The sequence below is a fragment of the Muntiacus reevesi genome, chromosome 8, assembly GCF_963930625.1.
Source record: "Muntiacus reevesi chromosome 8, mMunRee1.1, whole genome shotgun sequence".
Classification (NCBI taxonomy): Eukaryota; Metazoa; Chordata; class Mammalia; order Artiodactyla; family Cervidae; genus Muntiacus; species Muntiacus reevesi.
The window spans coordinates 75,846,163-75,869,802 of NC_089256.1; the positions used below are offsets into that span (position 1 = coordinate 75,846,163).

The 23,640-nt window shown below is 38.7% G+C and overlaps 1 protein-coding gene across 1 annotated transcript in view; it reads right to left on the minus strand.

Moving 5' to 3' along the window:
- Positions 1 to 23,640, minus strand: part of LOC136172965 (EGF-like and EMI domain-containing protein 1) — a 559,648-nt gene that overhangs the window by 480,196 nt on the left and 55,812 nt on the right. The window contains exons 2-4 of the mRNA XM_065942121.1: positions 8,165 to 8,299; positions 4,887 to 4,996; positions 3,248 to 3,352 (exon numbers count right to left, since the gene is read on the minus strand). Of these exons, the coding sequence (XP_065798193.1) occupies positions 3,248 to 3,352; positions 4,887 to 4,996; positions 8,165 to 8,299 (350 nt within the window). The remainder of the gene's footprint in view (positions 1 to 3,247; positions 3,353 to 4,886; positions 4,997 to 8,164; positions 8,300 to 23,640) is intronic.

Sequence of the window (23,640 nt, forward strand, 5' to 3'; positions counted from 1 at the left end):
ATTTTCTTCATTTTTCCTTATTAAAGGCAGATTTTTCAAATGAGTTAAGTAGATCAGCAATTTTAGAATCATTATCAACTTCAAGTATTTCTCTCAGTTATTAGCATGTCCCTTCTCTCTCTGGACTAGATTCTTTTCTCCATTTTTAAAAGGCCCATCTGGCTCATTTTATTGACTTATTTTTCCCAATACATATCAAATAAAGTCATCTTTACTTTATCCTATACTGAGAGCAATCCATGTTTACAATAACTCTGATCCCAGATATTTTATCAGACATCTTGTTTTAGATGAAGATGCAAGTGATTCTCCATTTTGTTACCATGTCAAAAAATAAGTAAATAATTAGCACTCATCTAGGTTTTAATCCATCCCAACCAAATAAGCTTGTAAAGTCATTGCTATGGCCCACAAAACATTTCACAAATAATTTAAATGAATATTTTGATCCTTAAGTACATTATAATTTTAAAAAACACATATTCATTGAATCCAACAATCCCACTGCTGGGAATCTGTTTCACAGAATTAAAAGCATCATACTATTGCAGCACTGATGTTGTGTCAAAAAGCTGGAAAGAAAATGAATGCCCATCAATATACATGGGTGGTTGAAATTTTACGGCATATCAATACCATGGAATGTTATGCAGCTGTTTGTATATGTTTCCATATGTGCAGAGAAATATGAGTATTGAGAAGATTGTTACTAGGGAGGAGAGAGAATACTGGATGAGAAGAGCAAAGAAGAAAAAGTAATTAAGAAAAAAAGGGGGGCATTTGTGATAAAACCATTATATGAGAGATGATCTCATCTATGTAACATTCCATATGTTATATGAATATGATTAAATATACATAAAAGGATAACCACATGATTTTTTGAGGGCAACAGGACTATAGATTTTTACTTTCTTATATTGTATAAACTGCTAATTTTTAATAATTAAAACATTTTAAATTTGAATTATTTTTATCATTTGAATCACTATTTATACAATTTGAAAAACATCAAATTAATTTTCACTTTGATATATATAATATATCTAGAGGGAGAGAGGGTAATGCCTATCAGACCAAGGTTTATATGCTCATAATTCAGAACTCAAATCCAACCACTGGATAAGAGATTGGCTTCAAGCAGTACTTCCAAACTAAAATCCACCTGATTGAGAGAATATACATATATATCTTATCAATTATACTCTTCTTAAAACAATCTTTTCTAATTTTCATTTTTAATCTACTCTCAAGATTCATCTAATGCACTAACTGTATTCTTAACTATTCTCCACTTGTCTCACCAAATATTTGATTTCCTAGAAAGTCTTCAAAATTCCTCCATCAAACTCCTAAATTTCTATACTTTATGATATCTCATTTTGCTGGATGAAATGTGAAATCATGTAGCAGATTCCTGAACTTCTACTTCAGGATATATATCCCTTGGGGTTCATCAATTTTTCTTTTTACATTCAACAGGAGTTCTACAGTGAGAGATGAAACACTGTCAAAATCCATAGGTAAACACACTTGGACAACAGTACTTAAAAGAGCAATGCAGAATCCTAAATGGTATTTTGTGTGGTCCACCTTTCCTCATGACTTCTGAAACTTTCTGTATAAAAACAAACTTGTGAAAATATATACTTATTCTACATGTGTTTAAAATTATCCAGTATTTTCACCAACTCCAAACAAAAGAATACAAAATCTAGCTACTTGAATTTCAAAAAGCATTTTAATTACTTTGGTAAATAAAAGTTGTTAAGAAATTGGAATAATCAAAATATTCAAGTACTAATGTATAAAAATAAAGAATAAATTAATCTAGGTGTAATTTTGAGGCTATTATCATTGCCATATGTCCCTTTGATTACCTTTCTCCTCAGGGACTTGATGTTTTGCAAAATTTAGTCTACCAAAACAAATGAATTAATAAAGTAATAATTGATTTTTAAATTTTTTAATGAATCAATGACATGTGTAATCGCCCATCACAGATAATGATCAAGATGAGGAAACCAGTGTGGCACAGACAGTTCAAGCAAAGTGTTTAGGGGCAAATAATTTGGTCTCATGGAACAATGTGTAGTTTCTGTTACCATCTTGAAATTAATCGAAACGACCGAAGACACTCTCCAGAGCTCAGACCTCTGTTTTGAAATCAGTGTTCCATAGTCAAAGAATAAATTGGGATAGAAAATCAGCTTTATTTTAATTTGCAATTTTAAAGAATAAGGAAACAACCTAGAGAAGAATATCAAGATTAATTTACAAGCAGAATAGCTTTGAGGTGCCCAAGAAAAAATGTGAGCCTGAACCTTATGCCAAGGGCAGAGGAGACAAATGAATATGAGTGATGAGCTCTCAGCAACCTTCCAACTTCAATGACAAAGATTCAAGTAATGGATAAGAGAAGGCAAACGTATCAGCAGAAGATAATGAAAATAACATTTTTGTTCACTTTTTATACCTATTTCTTTAACTTCTATATGATAGGTTTGGTTTTGTTTTCCCTGCCTTGAAAAGATAAATGCAGATGCATTCACATCCTCCAGAGACTAGAATCAGATGATCAAGCCAAAACAAATCCTTCTGAAAGCACCCAATCTCATAGCAGATGCAGTAAAAGACACATCATTGGCCATTTTGAGAATTTCCTGCCCAAGAAACATCTTAAACACACATGTCCAAAATTGACAGTTGATTACGCTCCAACCTTGAAAACTAGGTTACCAAGTTTTGACACATTTAGAATCATGTGTCAGGTTTTTTTGTGCTTTTTTTTTTTTTTTTTTTACAAAACAAAGGATATAAAAATAGTAAGTATCACATCATGCTGAATTTGTCTTAATCCTCACTTTTTTTCATTCACAAATAACACAAATCTCACAGAATACTGTACCAGTACTTTCAAACCATTACTCCATTAAAGATTTAACATCTGAAGTCAGAAAGAGGTTTTCTTATTAAGCTGTCATTTCCTTTACAAAATAGACTATTTTGTACTTACTGCTACCCTTTGAATTCTTATAGTGAATAATTAAAACTAAACTGCAGAGCATAATTTTCAATACTGAGTACACTGTAGGTTGTAGGTTTTTGCTTAGTGGCTGATTTCAAATGCTCACCAATTCCCAGAGGCATAACCCTGCCATTAGTTTGAATCAACAAAATTGGCTGGCCCCTAAAAGCAAGGCAGACAGCTCCAAATCATAATAAAATGGTCTTGTTGGCAACTCACCATATTGACAGCGGGGTCCCTGAAAACCCTCCGAACACTGGCACCGCTGGACTTCACCCTCTGAGCATCTCTTCCCATGGACACAAGTCCCCACTGCAGAGACAGCTAAAAGAAAGGTAGACAAGAAGGCCGGAGAGAACAGAGTATAGGGAAGGAAAGAAAATCTTCAGTGTAAGCATCAAGTTGCTAATATAGACACCATCTAGATATTTCTACCAGCCCTTCCATAGCCTCTCCATCAAAAACAGTTTTTTCATTACCAATTAAGGTCATTGCCTTCTGAAGCCTTGTAGAACTCTATACATGGTAACATCTGTATCACTTTGAAGCTCCTAGAAGTGCCCCACCCCAGACCTACTGAAACAGAATCCACACCTTAACAAGGTACTAGCTGATTTGTATTCAGATTCAAGTTTGAGTAGTTATGGCCTTTATGGGAAACAAATTTTTTAAAGAGTGGATATAAGTATATGTATAACCGATTCACTTTGCTGTACACCTAAGACTAATACAGAATTGTAAATCAACTCCACTCCAATAAAAACTAGAGGAAAAATAAAAGAGTAGCACTAGTCTAAAGGAACTCCATGAAGATGGCTGTGTAACCCAAGCAAATCTAAAACACAAGCAAGAAACACAAATACTTACCAGAGGCAAAAGACTGGGCTAGGTGCCCACAAGATAAAGAATTCATCTCACAGTCATTAATTTCCAGGAGTCTATAATATAGCTGAGATGACATGTGGGCAGATATATTTACTGAGCTTAAGCCACTCATCTTCAGTGTCCTAGCACTGCATGCAAATACAATGACCCCCAATGGGCCCCTCAACCCTAAGCCTGCTTAATATGAGAAGCCTGAGGCAACTTCACCAAAATCATTCAAGAGCAGAAAGCATGCTGGGGAAGGGAGCAGGATGCCGACAAACTCCCGACAGTGCAGGATAACAGAAGAGATGAATGGTTGTGCTGTGGTCTGCATTGATTGCAACACACTGAAGCATTTTAAGTGACTTGGCAATAACCATAAACACATAGGTAACGGAGTTGCTAAACAGATTCATTTCTCTGGTGTGAATGAACTATATAACGCTGCTAGTTTCACTGCTCAAGGGCTGTCAGATAGATACCAAAGGTCCTGGAATACCCTCACCAGAGGTTTGTGAAAGGACTGCATACCTCATCTTAAAAAGTAAACTGCCTCCCTAGTTCTGCAATTAATCATGACAAGTACAAGTCAAGAAATCCCATTTAGATTTCCCTCTGGACTTTCGAATCAGCCATGGATTACAAATTTGATGATATGGGAAAGGGGCAAACAGCAAAGGGAGATGGAAGCTTACTAGGTGTAACCTGTCTGGCTTTAAATAAACTGCCTTTTACATAAAGAGACAGAATATAAAGCAGCAGTTCTCTGGGTCCTGAGTTCTGACCTATCGTTAGCAACGCTTAACAGAAAGGCTTTCTGCACATTTCTGTACATGCCATGTCTGCATCTTCGGTCCAAAGAGATGCTCTGAATCTGTGGTGAGTCTAAAGATGCCTAAAGCTTGACAGGCATGATATGATTGAAGCCCAAAACAGAGTGAGACCATTACTTCTAGTGACAGAGAGTTAGACAGGAAGAATTATAACTTACAGCATAGGCAGCCAGGCTCATTGTCCCACCGGCTCCAACCAGGGCAGCACTTGTAGACGGTTTGCTGCTCCAGGCTGTATGCCTGTCTGTAGATGGTGTAGTATCGGGTCCTAAGGAATAAGAACGAGATTGATCCTATTTTCCTCTTAAGGTAATGCTTCATCTTAAGGCCAGAGCTGTCACCTTAAACCCACTACCAAATTCTCCCTGCAATCCAAATCCTGACATTTACACACACACACACACACACACACACACACACACACACACACACACACACACATACACACACATATATATTATAATTTGTATGCATTATACATGCACACACACACCTCACTAAATACATACCCAAGATTCAACATAGATACAGGTTATTGAAAATTAAGAGGGGCTGCAAGTCCTGTAGTATAAACTACCCTAAGGGTTACTGAAGCTATCAAAAATGGAACCCACGATTATGAAGAGAATAATGAAATCCAGAAGGATAATAAGTCACACGCTTTCAATTTGACAGTGAAGTCCCCGCATCATGGGTCCCATGACAGTGTGCATTCTGATCAGTGGTGACATCACCCACAAGCAGGGGACAATTGGTTCTTGGGTAGGAGGGGTGAGAAAAGTCTTAGTAATACAAAGGTCTGTGGTCTTCCACGTGAGCATAGAACAGAAACAAGCATATCTGTGATATTGAACCTTCATTGGGAAGGGGGACAATTATTAAAATAAAAAGTTTACAAAGTCTCCTGGTGGGGGGAGGGCAATAATGAACAAAAGATTGAACAATGAACAAAATAATGAACAAAACACTACACTATTTCTGCTGACCTCTTAATAGACCATAATACCACAACTAGTGATGGACAGGGAGGCCTGGCATGCTGCAGTCCTTGGGGTCGCAAAGAGTCGGTCATGACTGGGCCACTGAACTGAACTAACTGAACCATAATATCACTAACCCAGATAACTTCCTGCCTATCAAATTGATGTCTTATTTATTCTTTATCCCCAAAGTATTATCTTGTCTTCCTCTCACTTACCCATCCTCATATCCCCAGCCCAAATCACCTTCATGTACCTGTGTGCTCATTTGCTTCACTCACGTCTGACTCTTTGCAGTCCCATGGGCTGTAGCCCGCCAGGCTCCTCTGTCCATGGGATTTTCCTGGCAAGAATACTAGAGTGGGTTGCCACACCCTCCTTAAGGGGATCTTCCCAACCCAGGGATCGAACCCATGTCTCCTGCATTTTAGATGGATTCTTTGCCACTGAGCCACTAAGAAGTCCAATTCCCTTCATATTCAAAGCCAATTTCAAGTTTCACTTCCTCCAATTTCTCTTTTTGCATCATGTCAATGTACAGTGTTCTTTCTCCTCTCTTGAAAATAGGATTTAAAGTCATTTTTATAATACTTGACTATTCACCATCTTGAAGAAAGAAAGTGAAGTCGCTTAGTCGTGTCTGACTCTTTGCGACCCCATGGACTGTAACCTATCAGACTCCTCTGACCATGGGATTTTTCCAGGCAAGAACACTGGAGCGGGTTGCCATTCCCTTCTTCAGGGTATCTTCCCGATCCAGGGATCGAACCCAGGTCTCCTGCACTGCAGGCAAACACTTTACTTTACTTTCTTTCTTTCTTTTTATGACACTTGATTATTCACCATCTTGAAGTGTCCCCTAATATTTTTGGAGGTGCATCTCTCTAATAGGGATATAAGTATACGTTTGTTTACTTACATACAAACAAAAGGGATGTTAGTTTGGCATGCCACAACTCCAAACTCAGTTTCATAAATACTTGCTGAATAAAGGAATGCATAAAACTATTAAGCTCTTGAAAATAAACATAAAACATGTTTTATTTACTCATGTTTGCTTTCCCAAACCTGAATGTCTATGTGGTAGCGGATTTTCTTTGGTTTGGACTAATATCAATAAGAGTTAAACCTCATGGAGGTGAAAAAAAAGTGAAAGTTTTAGTCACTCAGCCCTGTCTGACTCCTTTTGACCTGATGAACTGTAGCCTGCCAGGCTCCTCTGTCCATGGAATACTACAGGCAAGAATATTGGCATTGGTACCCATTCCCTTCTTCAGAGGATCTTCCCACCCCAGGGATCAAACCCGGGTCTCTTGCATTGCAGGCAGATTCTTTACCGTCTGAGCCCCCAGGGAAGATAAACTTCATGGAAGGGATGCCACATTATCTAATCGAAAAGCCATTTTCAAAAGCGGGTACTCAAATATCTACTGTGTACCAAGCATCGTGACACATGTGTTAAATACATTTTTAGTTAATCCTTGTAATATCCATGTACAGTATTATTTTTCTAACTTTACAGGCTACAGAACAGAAAAAGTAGAAACTTTTTCAGTGTCATACAGCTAGCAAAAGCCAGAAGCTTTTTCTGATTTAAATTAATTTAAAGGTCCTGAGTATAGACCAAAAAAATAAAAACCACTATTCACACACAATGTATATGTAAATATCCACAATTATAAATGATTTAGTCTTATTAAATCTAGTCTTATGCTACCAGTGTTCTGCCATTTCTGTACAGTGGCAAATGCTCTTACTTACACATGCCATCAATTTTCTTTAAGCAACACTAGTGATATTAGTAATAATAAATTCATTAATCTAAAGTTATATTTTTTAACTTTGTTTCCTGAATTCAGACAAAATTGATTCATTTACGTAAAACTTGAACCCCTTAGCAACTACTTAAGAAATGCTTAGATATTTTATAAATCTATTTTAAAAAGTCCCTATGAAGTCTTCACACATAGAAAAAACACATACTGGCTTTTTCTCTCCTCTCCCAGGCAGCCGAGTTAATCCTAATTCAAAGACCATAAAGAAGTTAAAGAAGTTCTAGGTTTCAAAGTGTTACAAGAGAACCAGGGGCAGGTCAGATGGCAGTTCAAAATCATAGCTGCCTTGGATCCAAGTTACACTGAATTTAGCAAACTAACACAATATTTCTTGTTTCTCTCCGCCTTCTGGTCCACGGCTTTCAGTGTCTATCCTGTCAAAAAGTAAAATTAATGGCATCTAACCTAAATACCTCACACATAAATGAGGCTTGAACTAAAGTAATAATATATTCTGTTTCTGAAGGAAAATATATAACTTTAAAGTTGCTCATGGGCATATCTTATGCTGGTTTACTTATATAATTATTTTCTAAAATTTATTGGATGAAATCTTTAGATGCAGTTGAGGCTTTGGCTTTGATTTTTAGAAACAAAGACAAAATAGCGGAACACCTTTACCTTCTTTCATAACCCACACACCACCGTGGGCTGGGGCAGCCCTGTTTCCAGATCTTGATGGTGTGTGTGAATGCTTGGACACACGGCTGTTGTAGCCCCACCACAGTCAGCTGCTCTTCTTCGCAAACATTTGGCCTTGGGAAAAAAAAAAAAAGAATAGTAATGCAATAAAAATAGATTACATCTTTATGTTTTATTCATGAATCATTTGTTCCTTCATTTTCCACAAAAAGCTTGTGGTGACTTACATAAAGTGAGAAAGAAAAATACAGGCGAAGTAGAAAAAAAAAAAAACAGACTCAAGAAAAAGAAAAATCAGAATAGATTTTAAAAAACAGGGAGAAATTTAGAAGACAAATGTGAAAGTCCTAAATTCCCAAGTACTTGAGAAAACTGAGCTGAAAATTAAGTTCAAAGCTCTTTGGTAGCCAAAATGTATAAAGAAACACAAGTCCGGGATTCTCAATATCCATGAAGAAAAAGACAGGCTGATTCAACAAAAGGAGTTAAATTTTTCCTGGAAATTATTCTTGAGCACTATTTTCCATCGGCATGCTTAGTTAATTCAGTTTCACCCATAACATTGGGTTGGCCAAAAAGTCAGGTTTTACTATAAGATGGTATGGGAAAAACCCGAGCGACACTTTTGGCCAACCCAATACTTCTTTAAACGCAAATACTTTTCAACCAGCACAATTATATCAACATTTCCGTATAGAAAGATTATACAAACATACAAGATTTCAGACATATTATCTTTAACTTTTAAATGTCTGGGGATAGATAAAACTCAGGGCTTCCTAAGTGGCACTAGTGGTAAAGAACCCGCCTGCCAATGCAGGAGACATAAGAGACGCGGGTTCAGTCCCTGAGTCAGGAAGATCCCCTGGAGGAGGGCATGGCAACCCACTCCTGTATTCTTGCCTGGAGAATCCCATGGACAGAGGAGCCTGGAGGACAGCAGTCCATGGGGTCACAAAGAGTCTGACATGACAGAGGTGACTCAGCACAGCACAGAGATAACACTCATCACCTAGAGTGCCAGAATTAAGTTCTTTTGTAACTTGAGGAATGCTTCACTTAGTGATGAATGATTTACTAGTGCATAACAATTGCTTGGCTTTTGAAAACAACACTAATTATAACAGCCATCTGATCAAACACTCATACTTCTGCACTCAAATCACCGGTACACCATACATGAACCTCCCGAGGGTCAGGCTTTGATGTTCTTTTTTAAGAGTCATGAAACTCATAGGCTAGCCAACTCTCCATACTCATAATCTGCTGAAAATAGAAATGGCTCCTGATTCAGGACTCCAGTCTGTGTCTCTAAACAGCTCTGTGAACCTGCCTAGTGATAACGCTGATAACAACACCTAATATACTGCCCGCACTAAAATCAGTTACCTCACCCTCCACAGCTGCCGTCCCTTTTTGTGATCACTTCATTCCGGGGCTCTGACTAAATCTCACCTTCTGGTTTCACTTACAGTCCAATTCTCACTTCCAGATATACTTTTGAAAGGTGATTTTGGGGACTGTTAACATTACCTAAATGAAATAAAATTTGTGTTGAACGTTATTTATGAGTTTGTATAGCACATCTTAGTGCTTTAGGTAAATACTGTAATAAAACAATAAATGTAAAAACTACACATAAATGAGGCATCCATAAAATCCTCAAGAATTGGGCAGTGGGACTAAAGAAAACCTTAGCTTTTAAAAATGCCATGTTAGGCCTTCCCTGGTGGCTCAGTGGTAAAGAATCTGTCTGCCAATGCAGTAGACACGCGTCCGATCCCTTGTCCAGGAAGATCCCATATACCGTGGAGCAACTAAGCCCAAGCACCACAACTATTGAGCCCATGCTCGAGCCTGGGAACTGCAACTATTGAGGCCATGTGCTGCAACTGCTGAAGCCCAAGTGCCTTATAGCACGTGCTCCAAAACAAGAGGAGTCACCGCAATAAGTCCACCCACCACAACTAAAGTGTAGCCCTCGCTCGCCACACCTACAGAAAAAAAGCCTGCACACCAAGGAATACCCAGAACAATCAGAAATAAGTAAATAAAGAAATCATTTTGAATGTCATATTAGATTGTCCTATATCTTCACCTTTACGTGGACTTATGTGTTTGAGGGGAGTAGACTAGCCCCGTTAGAATGAGTTCACCAAACATTTACTTAATCTGTGCATAATTTGAAGTTTTACACCTCATACAGTCTTGAACTCTATTTCATAACCCATTTTTTAAATCTATTATTCCATTCATCCAGCCCCCGACCCAGCTAGTCACTCATCCATTCAACAAATACTGCAGCCTACATGTGCCAGAAGCATTGCCCTACCCCAAGAATTCATTGATTAGGAAAGGCCTCACTGAAGAGGTGACACCGTGGCCTGAAAGGGTGAAGAGACACCAGGACAAGCAGGGGATGCCATTCAGGCAGAAAGAAGGAGAATGAACTGCAACTCTCAAAGGGGGAAACGCTTGGCCTCCAGAGATCTGAAAGGAGGCCAAATTGACTCAATTGATGAGATGTTCGGTAGGGCAAATGGGACCTTTCAGGCTGAGGAGTTCTGATTTTATTCTCAGGGCACTGGAAGCCACAGAGAGTTTTTAAAATTTTGATTTTTGGTCTGTTTTTTACTACAGACAGGATCTGGAGAAGGATCTGTGATTCTCTCTGACACCCAGGTCCCCTCCTTGATAATAACTTAGGTTATATCTGCTCTTGGGCACTACAAGTAACAGGTCAGCCCAATCCAGCAAATGACCCACAAGTCCCAGGAATCTACCAAACCTTCCTTGAGGTTTTTCTGATTCCTCTAAAGAAGCCCCCAAGGAAACTCTGTACCTTCAGAAAACCCAAACCTAGCAGCACCAGTGAACAAGAAGGCACAGCACAAACTTTATGCATCACAAGGAAAATGTATTAGTCTAAAGTTCCTAGAAAATTATATGTAATTCAGGTTGTCACCAAATAATCTCTCTAACATCATGAGAAACATCAGTGTGACTTCAGAACTTCACGTTAAATATGGTTTCACATGTCATAGCTAGAGAGCAACATACCTTTGGTTGAGATGAAATTTTATTTTAGGTTAACTCATAGTAGAGAATGTTTGGTAAAGCAACATCATCCTTGATGCCCCTAAAGATGTGGTTAAAGTCAGTCAGTCACCTGGGACTTTCCTGGTGGAGCAGTGGATAAGATTCCTCCTGCCAGTGCAGGGGACATGGGTTCGATCCCTGGTCTAGGAAGATTCCACATGCCATGGAGCAACTAAGCCCAAAAGTCACAACTTCTAAGCCTGTGTGCTGCAACTACTGAAGCCCAAGAGCATAGAGCCTGTGGTCTGCAGCAAAGAAGCCACCTCCACAAGAAGCCCTAGCAGAGCAATGACAAACTGCCCTCACTTGCTGCAATTAGAGAAAGTCCTCACAGCAACAAAGACCTCCTAATGCAACAAAATAAATAAGCAAATAATTCTTTTAAAAAAATCAATCACTTGGTTATCCTGCAGGTGTTCTGAGTATGTTTCAATTTGAAAAAAATATGCTCCTTTCTTAAGGACAAAAGTCATAAACGCTAACTGTATAGAAGCCTGAACAATGAACAAATATAGAAAGTTAAGCTTGTCCCTAAACATGCTACCAGATGTAACCACTGCTAGTAAAATGACAGATTCACATCCAATTCTTTCTGGGAGCATACAAACACATTTTCGTATAAATGGAATCATAATTTACTATTTTTTTAATTATGTAAAAAATATTTTTAACTTAGCAAATAACACGGTATGAATATTTTTCCTTTTTGAAATTTGGAGCATTACTTTAACCCTTTTTTTGTAGAGTATGAACTTAGAATAATATAGGAGAATTCATTCAGCCAACATCCTACTAATAGATATACAGTTGTTGCTAATAGTTTGTGACTATAAACAACTCTGATGTCAGTTGCCCTATAGAAACAACTGAATTAAAGATGAATCTTTTTCTTATACCTCCCTATGAAATATTTGTTTTTCTCTGAGTTGTTTCAGTTCAGGATTTTTTTAGCCTCTCCTGTGTCTTCAGTTCAGTTCAGTCGCTCAGTCATGTCCCACTCTTTGCGACCCCATGGACTGCAGAACGCCAGGCTTCCCTGTCCATCACCAACTCCCAGAGCTTATTCAAACTCATCTTCATTGCATTGGTGATGCCATACAACCATCTCATCCTCTATCCTCCCCTTTTCCTCCCAACTTCAATCTTTCCCAGCATCAGGGTTTTTTCCAATGAGTCAATTCTTTGTATCAGATGGCCAAAGTACTGGAGTTTCAGTTTCAGCATCAGTCCTTCCAATGAATATTCAGGACTGATTTCCTTTAAGATTGACTAGTTGGATCTCCTTGCAGTCCAAGGAACTCTCAAGAGTCTTCTCCAACACCACAGTTCAAAAGCATCATTCTTTGGCGCTCAGTTTTCCTTATAGTCCACCTCTCTTTCTCAAATAGCAGTTATCAGTGCTTGACTACATTTTAAGCATGAAGCACTAGAAGCTGATTGGGAGTTCTGTGTGATAGAAAGGGCTTACAATTGGTGAGCTCACTGTTAGGTGATTAGGGGTGAACCTAATGAATGTCCCTGTATGGAAATCTGATTTTTAGGGCCATTCCATTTTTCAGAAAAGTAGCTCCAATTTCCTTCCCATGGAAGCAGACAGCCTATGGCTGCTGCTTCAGGACCAGAGAGCAGAAGGGAATCCTGCTGTTGTTACCCCATCTCCACCCTTAGGCAGCATGAGTCTGCACCCCTAGTGAACCTTCTCTGCTTTGTCTTCTTCACTGGAGAGATTCCAATCTCTCCCTTTCTCTCTCTTTCCCTCCTGAGTGGGAGTAGAGCATGGTATTTATCCAGCTCTACAGTTTGGAGAAAGGAACCTGGGAATTCCATCAGGTCCGCCAGACTGAATTTACATTCAGTCTTTCAAACAACTCTCTGCCTCCATCCCCACACATCGTCCCCTGTGCACTGCTTACCTCCACTCTAAATGCTTAATGCTGAACCTCTCCGGGATTCCCTGTGAAAGGACCAACAACCTGTCAGAATGGCATAAAGATTACATCAAAGTAATAATACTTGACCTACAGGCCCAGAAAGAAATCTTTCCTGAACTTCTGACTAAAGCTGAGATATACCAGAATCGCCTGCCCCAAGTACCCCTCCTAACCTCCTCACCACCACTCCAGGGAAGTCTCCAGTCAGGAGGTCAACTGATCTTGGGCAGTGGGACATTTCAAAGCCAATCTGTATAAACAAACTTCATCAGAACCTTCCATCCTTTGAAGCCCTGCTGCTGCTGCTGCTAAGTCGCTTCAGTCGTGTCCGACTCTCCTCTGTCCCTGGGATTCTCCAGGCAAGAATACTGGAGTGGGCTGCCATTTCCTTCTCCATCTGAAGCCCTAAACCGCGTTAATAAGCTAGTATGTAAATCCTTACTAGTATGTATCCCAAGTTCTTCAAGGAGCTACTCCCTATAGTGTACTCTTGCATACAGGAGTAATGAATTTTTCTCCTGCTAATCTTCGAGGAGATTAATGTTCAAAGCCCAGATGATAAAGGAAAAGATTTTCCTCCCAACAGTTTTGCAACAAGGATTGAATGGTTAGAAATCCTTGGTCACTTTGGATTCTGCAGTTGAACTCTTGGGAACAAAAGTGACATGAGCTTCTCATCTTTTTAGAAAGGAATTTTCCAAGTTTAGATTCACAGGAGAAAATGTTTTGGTTAGGATTACTCTTGTCCTTTTGCTTTCCTGGTGGCTCAGCTAGTAAAGAATCCACCTGCAATGCAGAAGATGCAAAAGATGCAGGTACAATCCCTGGGTTGGGAAGATCCCCTGGAGAAGGAAATGGAATACTGGAAACCCACTCCAGTATTTTTGCCTGGGAAATCCCATGGACAGAGAAGCCTAGAGGGCCACAGTCCATGGGGTCATAACAGAGTCAGACACAACCGAGAGTGCACGCACGTGGGCGCATGCACACAGACACACACACAGATTTGTTCTCTGGGTATTGTGACTCTTGGTTTGGAGCTTCCAATGGTCTTTTGTCACTGCCTTTTTTGTTGTTGTCTTAAAGTGTGGGGCTTCCCAGGTGACGCTAGTGGTAAAGAATCTGCCTGCCAATGCAGGAGACATAAGAGGAGCGGGTTCGATCCCTGAGTTGGGAAGATCCCCTGGAGGAGGACATGGCAATCCACTCCAGTATTCTTGCCTGGAGAATCCCATACAGAGGAGCCTGGCAGGCTACAGTCCATAGCATCACAAAGAGTCGGACCCAACTGAAACAATTTAGCATGCACACATGCACGTGTTAAAGTGTTGCTTGTCCTAAGAAGGACAATCACAGCAAAGAACACATAAGTCTGTTTGAGTCACCCTCATAGACTGGTGAGTTTGTAGTTCTCACTGGACCAGTATCTGCTTGGAAAAATTTGCTGTGGGTCACCAATAAAACCAGATAAGTCTTTCCTTCTGTCTCAATTTTGTGTCCTAAGAGGTTGACTTGGAACCAAAGAGAGAACTGACACACAAGGTACATTAGCAAAACTTCCTGCCAATCACTGCTGACTCTCAGGGAGGTTGTCTAAGCCTAAATCTTTAAGGGTCTCAACTCACAAGGACCCTTGTCACCTCCTTCCCAATGCCTTCATAGCACTGAGACTTCCCATCTCTGTATCACCATCTGGCATCACAGAGTTGAAGGTCTGTGATTAGATGTGCCTCACTTTTGTGGGAGGACTGGGACTAAACATTCTTAGCACCAGTGGCAACTTGGTTTCCTTCATTTCCTCTGGTTGAGAGTTATCTTGAATTATAGAGGATGCATCTCTTGTGCCCTCTTCAAAGACACCTATTGTGTTCATATATGCATGTGCCTAAGCCACAAAAGAGCTTATTGCTTGGGGTCACATTTGGGATGGGTATACCTATGTGGATCCTAATTGTCAATAGCCAGATGATGGATTTTTCCTGAAAACCTTTTATATTTAAAGAATTTTTAGAGGGTTTTCTTTCTAAGCAAATATCCTATTACTACCTACAGAAGATGAAATGGAAAGAACACAAAAAGCATCAGAGCTAGTCTAAAATACCTGCTAAACAAAATTAAAGGGCAGAAGTCATTCAAACTAATTTTGGCCCCTTTTCCCCCTGTCTTCCCTGGTGGCTCAGATGGTAAAGCATCTGTCTGCAATGCTGGAGACCTGGGTTCAATCCCTGGGTTGAGAAGATCCCCTAGAGAAGGAAATGGCAACCCACTCCAGTACTCTTGCCTGGAAAATCCCATGGACAGAGGAGCCTGGTGGGCTACAGTCCATGGGGTCGCAAAGAGTCAGACACGACTGAGCGACTTTACTTTACTTTACTTAACTTTACTTACTTCCCCCGCTCAGGGATTCTTAAAGAACTCAAGGAATCTCAAAACCAACAGTCTGAAGCTGAAAGTGGGAGGAGAGGGGGCCAATTGGAAACAGACTGGTTATTTTATCCACTTAGAAGAATCTGGAAACACCCACACAACTTCTTGATATCTCCTCACTCCTTTGTCCAAATTCTAGTCTACAACCTCCATGAGATTATATTGTAGATCAAGGCAAAAAAAAAAAAAAAAAAAAATCTTAAAATCTTCTCTCTAAATATTGGTAGAAAGATTCTGCTCTCATATTGAGCAGTTAACAATTGGTCCCATCTGCCAGAAGTGTAATTAGAATAAAACATAAAGTGGGTCAAAGCAAGAACCCAACTCTTGTCTAAATTAGTGCATTTTGCATGACTGTACCATGCCTGACTCACAGCTAAAATTTTAGAATGAAAGCCATAAGATCTCGATTTGCATCTGTTTGTAAAGTTATGCTTGTTTTGTGTTATGTGCAGGTGATATTATCCTACCTCTGGATGATACTATCAATCTATAAAATCCTTTAAAAGAGTTCTATTATAACTGACTTGGAGAAAAATAAGCTCTCTTATAAGTAAAATATTTCTAAATCTCCCAGAAATATAAAGACTATCCCAAAAATTTGTCAAATTCATGTGATTTGGATAAAACTTTGGTAAATAAGATTGGTATAATATTATTATCAGTTTAATAAAAATGAGTTTGTCTTCTGAGTTATCAGCATTAACTATAATATAAGCATGAATTTTATCTCACCACATTTATTAGTCAAGTAAGCTAATATTATACCTACTTGGAGAGGCTTCCCAGGTGGCACTACTGGTAGGGAACCTGCCTACCAATGCAGGAGATGTAAGAAACATCCAGAAGATCCCCCAGAGGTAGGCATGGCAACCCACTCCAGTATTCTTGCCTGGAGAATCCCATGGACAAAGGAGACCAGCTGGCTATGGTCCATAGGGTCTCAAAGAGTTGGACACGACTGAAGTGACTTTAGCTTTACGTATCTACTAGATATTTAAAATTATAAGTATAATGAATTTTACTTTAATCAAGTTGAGTCAATATTTTGAAATTTTATTATAATAATGATTTATAACATGTATACCTAAAAATAATTTCTAAAATATTTTTGCTTTATAGCCTTAAAGTTATAAGTAACAGATATTTATTAAATAGACAAATCAATTCTAAATAAGATAAAATGCTGACACATTCATTATTAGCATCAGATAAATTCTATGTAATTTTGCCTTTTTATTTTCACAGGTCTCTTAAAGAAGCTTAAGATATGAATCTATAAACATAATCTTTTACCATACTGAGAATTTACACTATAAAGAAGCAGACAGGTTTAAAATCATGAGATGGTATATTCATAAATTTTACTAATCTACTACAAAATGCTGGTATATGATAGACAATTCACAACTGTCTACTTCCTAGATGTCTTCATAAAACAAAGTCTTCTATATTAGTTAGTTCAGGCTGTCATAACAAAAGTCCACTAAGTGGGTATCTTAAAAGGCAGACATCTGTTTTGTTGCAGTTTTGGAGGCTAGAAATCAAGATCAAGGTCCCAGCAAGGTTAGTTTCTCGTAAAACCCCTCATCCTTGCTTAGACAGCTGCCTCATTCCAATGTCCTTACACACACTTTCCCCTGTATACACAGAGAGAAGACTTTGGTGTCTCTTCCTCTTCTTGTAAGGACACTAGTTCTATCGGATTAGGGCCCCACCGTTATATCCTAGCGGCTTCCCTCGTGGCTCAGATGGTAAAGAACCTGCCTGCAATGCGGGAAACCCCTGGATCGAGAAGATCCCCTGGAGAAGGGAATGGCAATCTACTCCAGCATTCTTGTCTTGAGAATGCCATGGACAAAGGAGCCTGGCCGGCCACAGGCCATGGGGTCACAAAAAGTCAGACACGACTGAGCAGCTAAGACACTACACTTATAACCTCATCTAATCTTCATAACTTCTCTAAAAATCCTATCTTCAGATACACTCACATTGGGAGTTAGAACTTCAACATGTGAATCTGAGGGAGGGAAGGTGCGTTAACAGTTACTAATTAAATCTATAACAGTTGCTAGTAATGAAAATAAAGTTTAATAAAAATATGAATAGAAATAATAGAGAAACGGAAAACAATTTTCTATGAAAAGTATGCAAGGAATGTAACACACATTATTGTTAAAAGAAAAAGGAGAGTAATATTGTCCTAAAAGTAAGATGACCAGTTGTTCCACAACCAGAAAGAAGAAAAGAATAGCACAAAATCTGAATGGTACCGAAAGTTGTACAAGCTTTGTAGAAAAGGAGTTTTATGTTGAATGGTCAAATCTGCCTACAGTTGAACGGGTTTACTTATACATTTCTAATATGAGATTTATTATTAACAGTACCTGAATGCAAAACAAGAGCTTGGTTTTTTTCTCTCTAATAAAACCAGACTCTAGTTTTTGCATTGGGCTACTGGTCTGCTCTTAATAAGGAACTGTACAAAGCTTTTCTTGATTCTTTAAGTACCCTTTTTCACCTAGAAAACAAAGATTCTGTGTCTTTTCAGAATAATTTCCTATGTTGTCTTCATATTATCCATGACTGCTTAAAAGAACGAAGTCTTTTCACTATCGAAAGGGCTAAGTTTTATCTTATAATCATGTAACTTACTATCATTATTTTTACAATCTTTCTTTGTCACTTTGTTGAATAGGTTAAGTATTGCTAAACAGTGCCCTATGATCCTATTATTAATCAAGTGTTCAAACCTTTTGACATTTTTTAATTTGGATATTTTACTTTCTTAAAATCAACTCCTAAATAAAATCTTGATCTTGAGCTGACTTTGAAATGTCCCAGAGGGACCCAGATAATATCAAAGGGTTTGCTCTTCCACCTTGTAAAAAGAGAGATGTTAAAAATTAATTAGGTATGTTGAATTGGATGAAAAGTATTGTCAAATAAGAGACACTTAACCTTCCTTAGGTTATATTTGTATAAGCAAATAGTATTAATATAAGTATTGAGAAACTGTATGAATTTCCTAGATATTTATCAGTGCCCTCACTGCCCATGATATGTCCTAGTAATATTTAGCCAGATATTAGAAAACAACAGTAAATGTTATCAATTTCCAGTTTTTATTTTAAAATATTGTATGTCGAGGAAACAACCAAGTTTCTCTGCCAAAGGCATTAATTTTATAATGAATTCTCAACAGATCTTTTTAACCTCAGCTATGTTAAATCCTTTTCAGACACAGTTATTGTTTTACTTTGATGCTTTCCTGAAAGCTCTTGCAATCAGCTATAGGCTAGAGTGTTTAACAAAGGAATTTTCTTAAAGACTCATGAAAAGGACTATGCCAGGTATCCTGGGATTCAGGTTTTAATGGTTTTGCTTAAATAACTATGAGATCATACCACTGAACTAAGTCACAATTTCTAGAACTCTAGTGGAAAAGTTGATAAGTTCATAAAACTGCTAATCCAAGATCAAGTACAAGAATTACGTAGGACTAAATGAACTCAGCAATATGTGAACCGTGAACTTCCAGATGTTCAAGCTGGTTTTAAAAAAGGCAAAGGAACCAGAGATCAAATTGCCAACATCTGCTGGATCATCAAAAAAGCAAAAGAGTTCCAGAAAAATATCTATTTCTGCTTTATTGACTATGCCAAAGCCTTTGACTGTGTGGATCACAATAAACTGTGGAAAATTCTGAAAGAGATAGGAATACCAGACCACCTGACCTGTCTCTTGAGAAACCTGTATGCAGGTCAAGAAGCAATAGTTAGAACTGGACATGGAACAACAGACTGGTTTCAAATAGGAAAAGGAGTACATCAAGGCTGTATACTGTCACCCTTCTTATTTAACTTATATACAGAGTACATCATGAGAAATACTGGGCTGGAGGAAGCACAAGCTGGAATCAAGATTGCCGGGAGACATATCAATAACCTCAGATATGCAGATAACACTACCCTTATGTCAGAAAGTGAGGAAGAACTAAAGAACCTCTCGATGAAAGTGAAAGAGGAGAGTGAAAAAGTTGGCTTAAAGCTCAACATTAAGAAAACTAAGATCATGGCATCCGGTCCCATCACTTCATGGCAAATAAATGGGGAAACAGTGGAAACAGTGACTGACTTTATTTTTCTGGGCTCCAAAATCACTGCAGATGGTGACTGCAGCCATGAAATTAAAAGACACTTCCTTCTTGGAAGGAAAGTTATGACTAACCTAGACAGCACATTAAAAAGCAGAGCATTACTTTGCCAACAAAGGTCCATCTAGTCAAGGCTATGGTTTTTCCAGTGGTCATGTATGGATGTGAGAGTTGAACTATAAAGAAAGCTGAGTGCCGAGGAATTGATGCTTTTGAACTGTGGTGTCGGAGAAGACTCTTGAGAGTCCCTTAGACTGCAAGGAGATCCAACCAGTCCATCCTAAAGGAGATCAGTCCTGGGTGTTCACTGATCAACATCAGACTGATGTTGAAGCTGAAACTCCAATACTTTGGCCACTTGATGCGAAGAGCTGACTCTTGGAAAAGACCCTGATGCTGGGAAGACAGAGCAGGAGGAGAAGGGGATGACAGAAGATGAGATGGTTGGATGGCATCACTGACACAATGGACATGAGTTTGGGTGGACTCTGGGATTTGGTGATGGACAGGGAGGCCTGGTGTGCTACAGTTCATGGGGTTGCAAAGAGTTGGACACAACTGAGTGACTGAACTGAACTGAACTGAAATGAACTCAGAAAGGATGATTATAGCTTTTGTTTGGAATATTTCTTCTGGATTTAAAGAACATCCTTCTCTTTCCTCTTAAGCCAACTATACCTTACAAATTTTTAAATTATACTTTTGTAAACAAAAATGAAACATTTATCTTTTTCTCTCTGTCTGATCCATCCAGACTTTAGAAACTCTCATTAGGTATTCTCAGTTTCATGGCAATATAGTTACTTGCACAAATTTGATAAGAATCTGTCCTCCTTGTAACAAAACATAATTGGAAACACGGGTTATAAAATCAAGGCTTTGACTAGAATTTCACATTTTAAAAAGATTCATAGAGTCACATATGTCCAGACAGTCTGTATTAATAAGTCTGACTTTATGGAACCAAAGTTTGAAATCCCTGTTGGAAAAACTGGTCTGTCACCTGGCTTAGAGTATCCCAGCCATACAGGTAAATCAGGACGTTCACTTCCTCACAGGCCTTGGAATTACGGGGACCTTGAGAACAGATGAATTTACTCATGTATATAATGCAAATCAAGTCTAGTGACAAGTTTCTGTCTTGGTTTCCTAGCCTTGACAGACTTTGAAAGCCCAATGTGAGATTCCTTATAAAAGTTCCAGCAAAGTAAATGCTAAAAAGGCCTATGTAGTCAATTACCATTCTTGAAGCACTTATGTAATTAATCAGCCAAATGTAATAAGATCAGACTCATTTTGTAACCAAGGCTAATCCTACTTTTATCATTTCTGATTGAGATTATTATAGAGAAAAACTTTATGTTTCAAAGGAAAGCTATAACCCACCCTTGTGTGTTATATTGTAGTTATATGTTATAGTTGTATGATATTATAGTCCTGTTCATTGTCTTTGAAATTTTACTATCGGTCAACTGGACTGGATCCTTCTAACTTGGATATTCTTTCGATCCTTTCCAAATTCAGGACTCTTCTAGTTCCCTTTAATATATAGCTATACCTCTCCTAGTTAACGTTTCCAGTTGTTCTGCCATCCTCCTGACTGGAAGTAACTGAGAAATAAGGACCTCCCCTAGTGGCTTTGCCAGTAAAGAATCCGCCTGCAATGCAGGAGACTACCTGTGATATAGGAGACTGCCTGCAATACAGGAGATTGTCTGCAATGCAGGAGACCCAGGTTTGATCCCTGGGTTGGGAAGATCCCCTGGAGAAGGAAATGGAAACCCACTTCACTATTCTTGCCTGGGTAATCCCATGGACAGAGGAGCCTGGCAGGCTACAGTTCATGGGGTCACAAAAGAATTGGACTTGACTTAGTGACTAAATCACCACCAACCACCACCAAAGCCTGACTAACCCAGACAATTCTAGAAAGCTGTGCTCTTCCCACAGGATCCAAAGTAGCCCTGTAAGCCGAAGCTGAATGACGTGACATAAACTTCAAAGGACCCATCACTACAACAGATCATGTATGGGCAACCTTTGTGGCTGGAGCTCTGCTGTAGGGACTGCTCAGGAAGTTCACCAAAACACTTTCATTCTTTCATGCTCTGCTTCAAGAAATAACAATGACTGTCACACTGCCACCTATGCCATCACCAAAGACATTCAAGCTTCAAGCCAGGAAATCCGTCGGATTGCCATTGACATCCTCCCTCCACTACCTAAAAGTACTTCAAACCTAATATTTATAATCTTATTGACTAGCTGTCTCATAGACTCAGAAACTCGATTTATAGTTTATTTCAGATATCATCTTTGACTTTCTTTCATTTTCTCATTGTAATCTATGCATTTCTCTCCTTCTACAAACCAGTAAATCCTAAAAGAAATCAACCCTGAATATTCATTGGGAAGGACTGATGCTGAAACTGAAGCTCCAATACTTTGCCCACCTGATATGAAAAGCCAGCTCTTTGGAAAAGCCCCTGACGCTGGGAAGTATTGAAGGCAAGAGGAGAAAGGGGCGACAGAGGATGAGTTGGTTAGATGGCATCACTGACTCAACGGATATGAGTTTGAGCAAACTCAGATAGTGAAAGACAGGGAAGCCTAGTGTGCTGCAGCCCATGGGGTCATAAAGAGCTGGACACGACTTAGTGACTGAACAACAACAACAGATCTCTTACTTCATAACTTCTAACCTGAGTCTTCTCTCCTGAGCCATCAACCCAGCTTCTCTCCAAGAAATTTCACAAGGGAGAAATGAAGCAATCAACAACCCACTAAAATGATGATAACAAAGATTACTTCAAAGTGAACACATCTGAGCTACAGATGCAAAAAGTAATCTTATATGGGCTTTCCCTATCTGTCTAAAGCAAAGATTTAAACAGACATCTGCCACAAACCCCACAGCCTTTACTCCTGAGTGATCAGGAATGCAACTAACCTTGGGCATCAGGACATTCCAAAAAAACTTGTGTAAACAAATGTCATCAGAGCCTTACATCTTTGAAGCCTTAAGCCCCTCCTCCCCACTTATTAACTTGGTATATAAACCTTTACCCCTAGCTGGTCTGTGCTCTACTCCCTACAGAGGACTACCGCATGCATGAATAATGAACTCTTCTCCTGTTAATCTGTCTGTTGTCAATTAATTTGCAGGTCCCCAAACCTCCAAACCTAAGTTGATAGAGAATAGATTTATTTTCCCACCTGATACATGGAAGAACTGACTACTGTTGATATCTAATTAAATCATACAGATGTCAAAGATTATCATCCAGCTGATAGTGATCCTTCAAAATCTATGAATATGAAAATATCTACCATTCTTCTGTAGTTTGTGTTTAAAAGTTTTCTGTACATGTATTACATGTATACTCAATTATACGCATTCTTTGTTAATAAGGACATGGCTATGTACATATGTACACACACTACACACATTCAAGCTTGTGCATTTTAATGATGAAATCTCTATACTTAGTAAATACTTTTCTCTGCCTGGTTTTAGATCATGAAAGATGCATATTGAAATCTTTCATTAGTTACCTTGAACATTATTCTTTGTAATTTTGACAGTTTAGTTCTTAAATTATTTTGAGGCTATGTTGTTAAGGGTTCATAAGCTGATGATGACAATTGACCCTAAACAATATGCATGTTAGGAGCACCAACCCTACATGCAGTCAAAAATCCAAACAGCCCGCAACTCAGTATAGCCAGTTCCTCTGCATCCCTGGATTCAACCAACCATATATTCTGCAACACCATAGTAGTTATTCTTGAAAAAGATCTACATATAAATGGACCTGTGCAGTTCAAATCTGTGTTGTTCA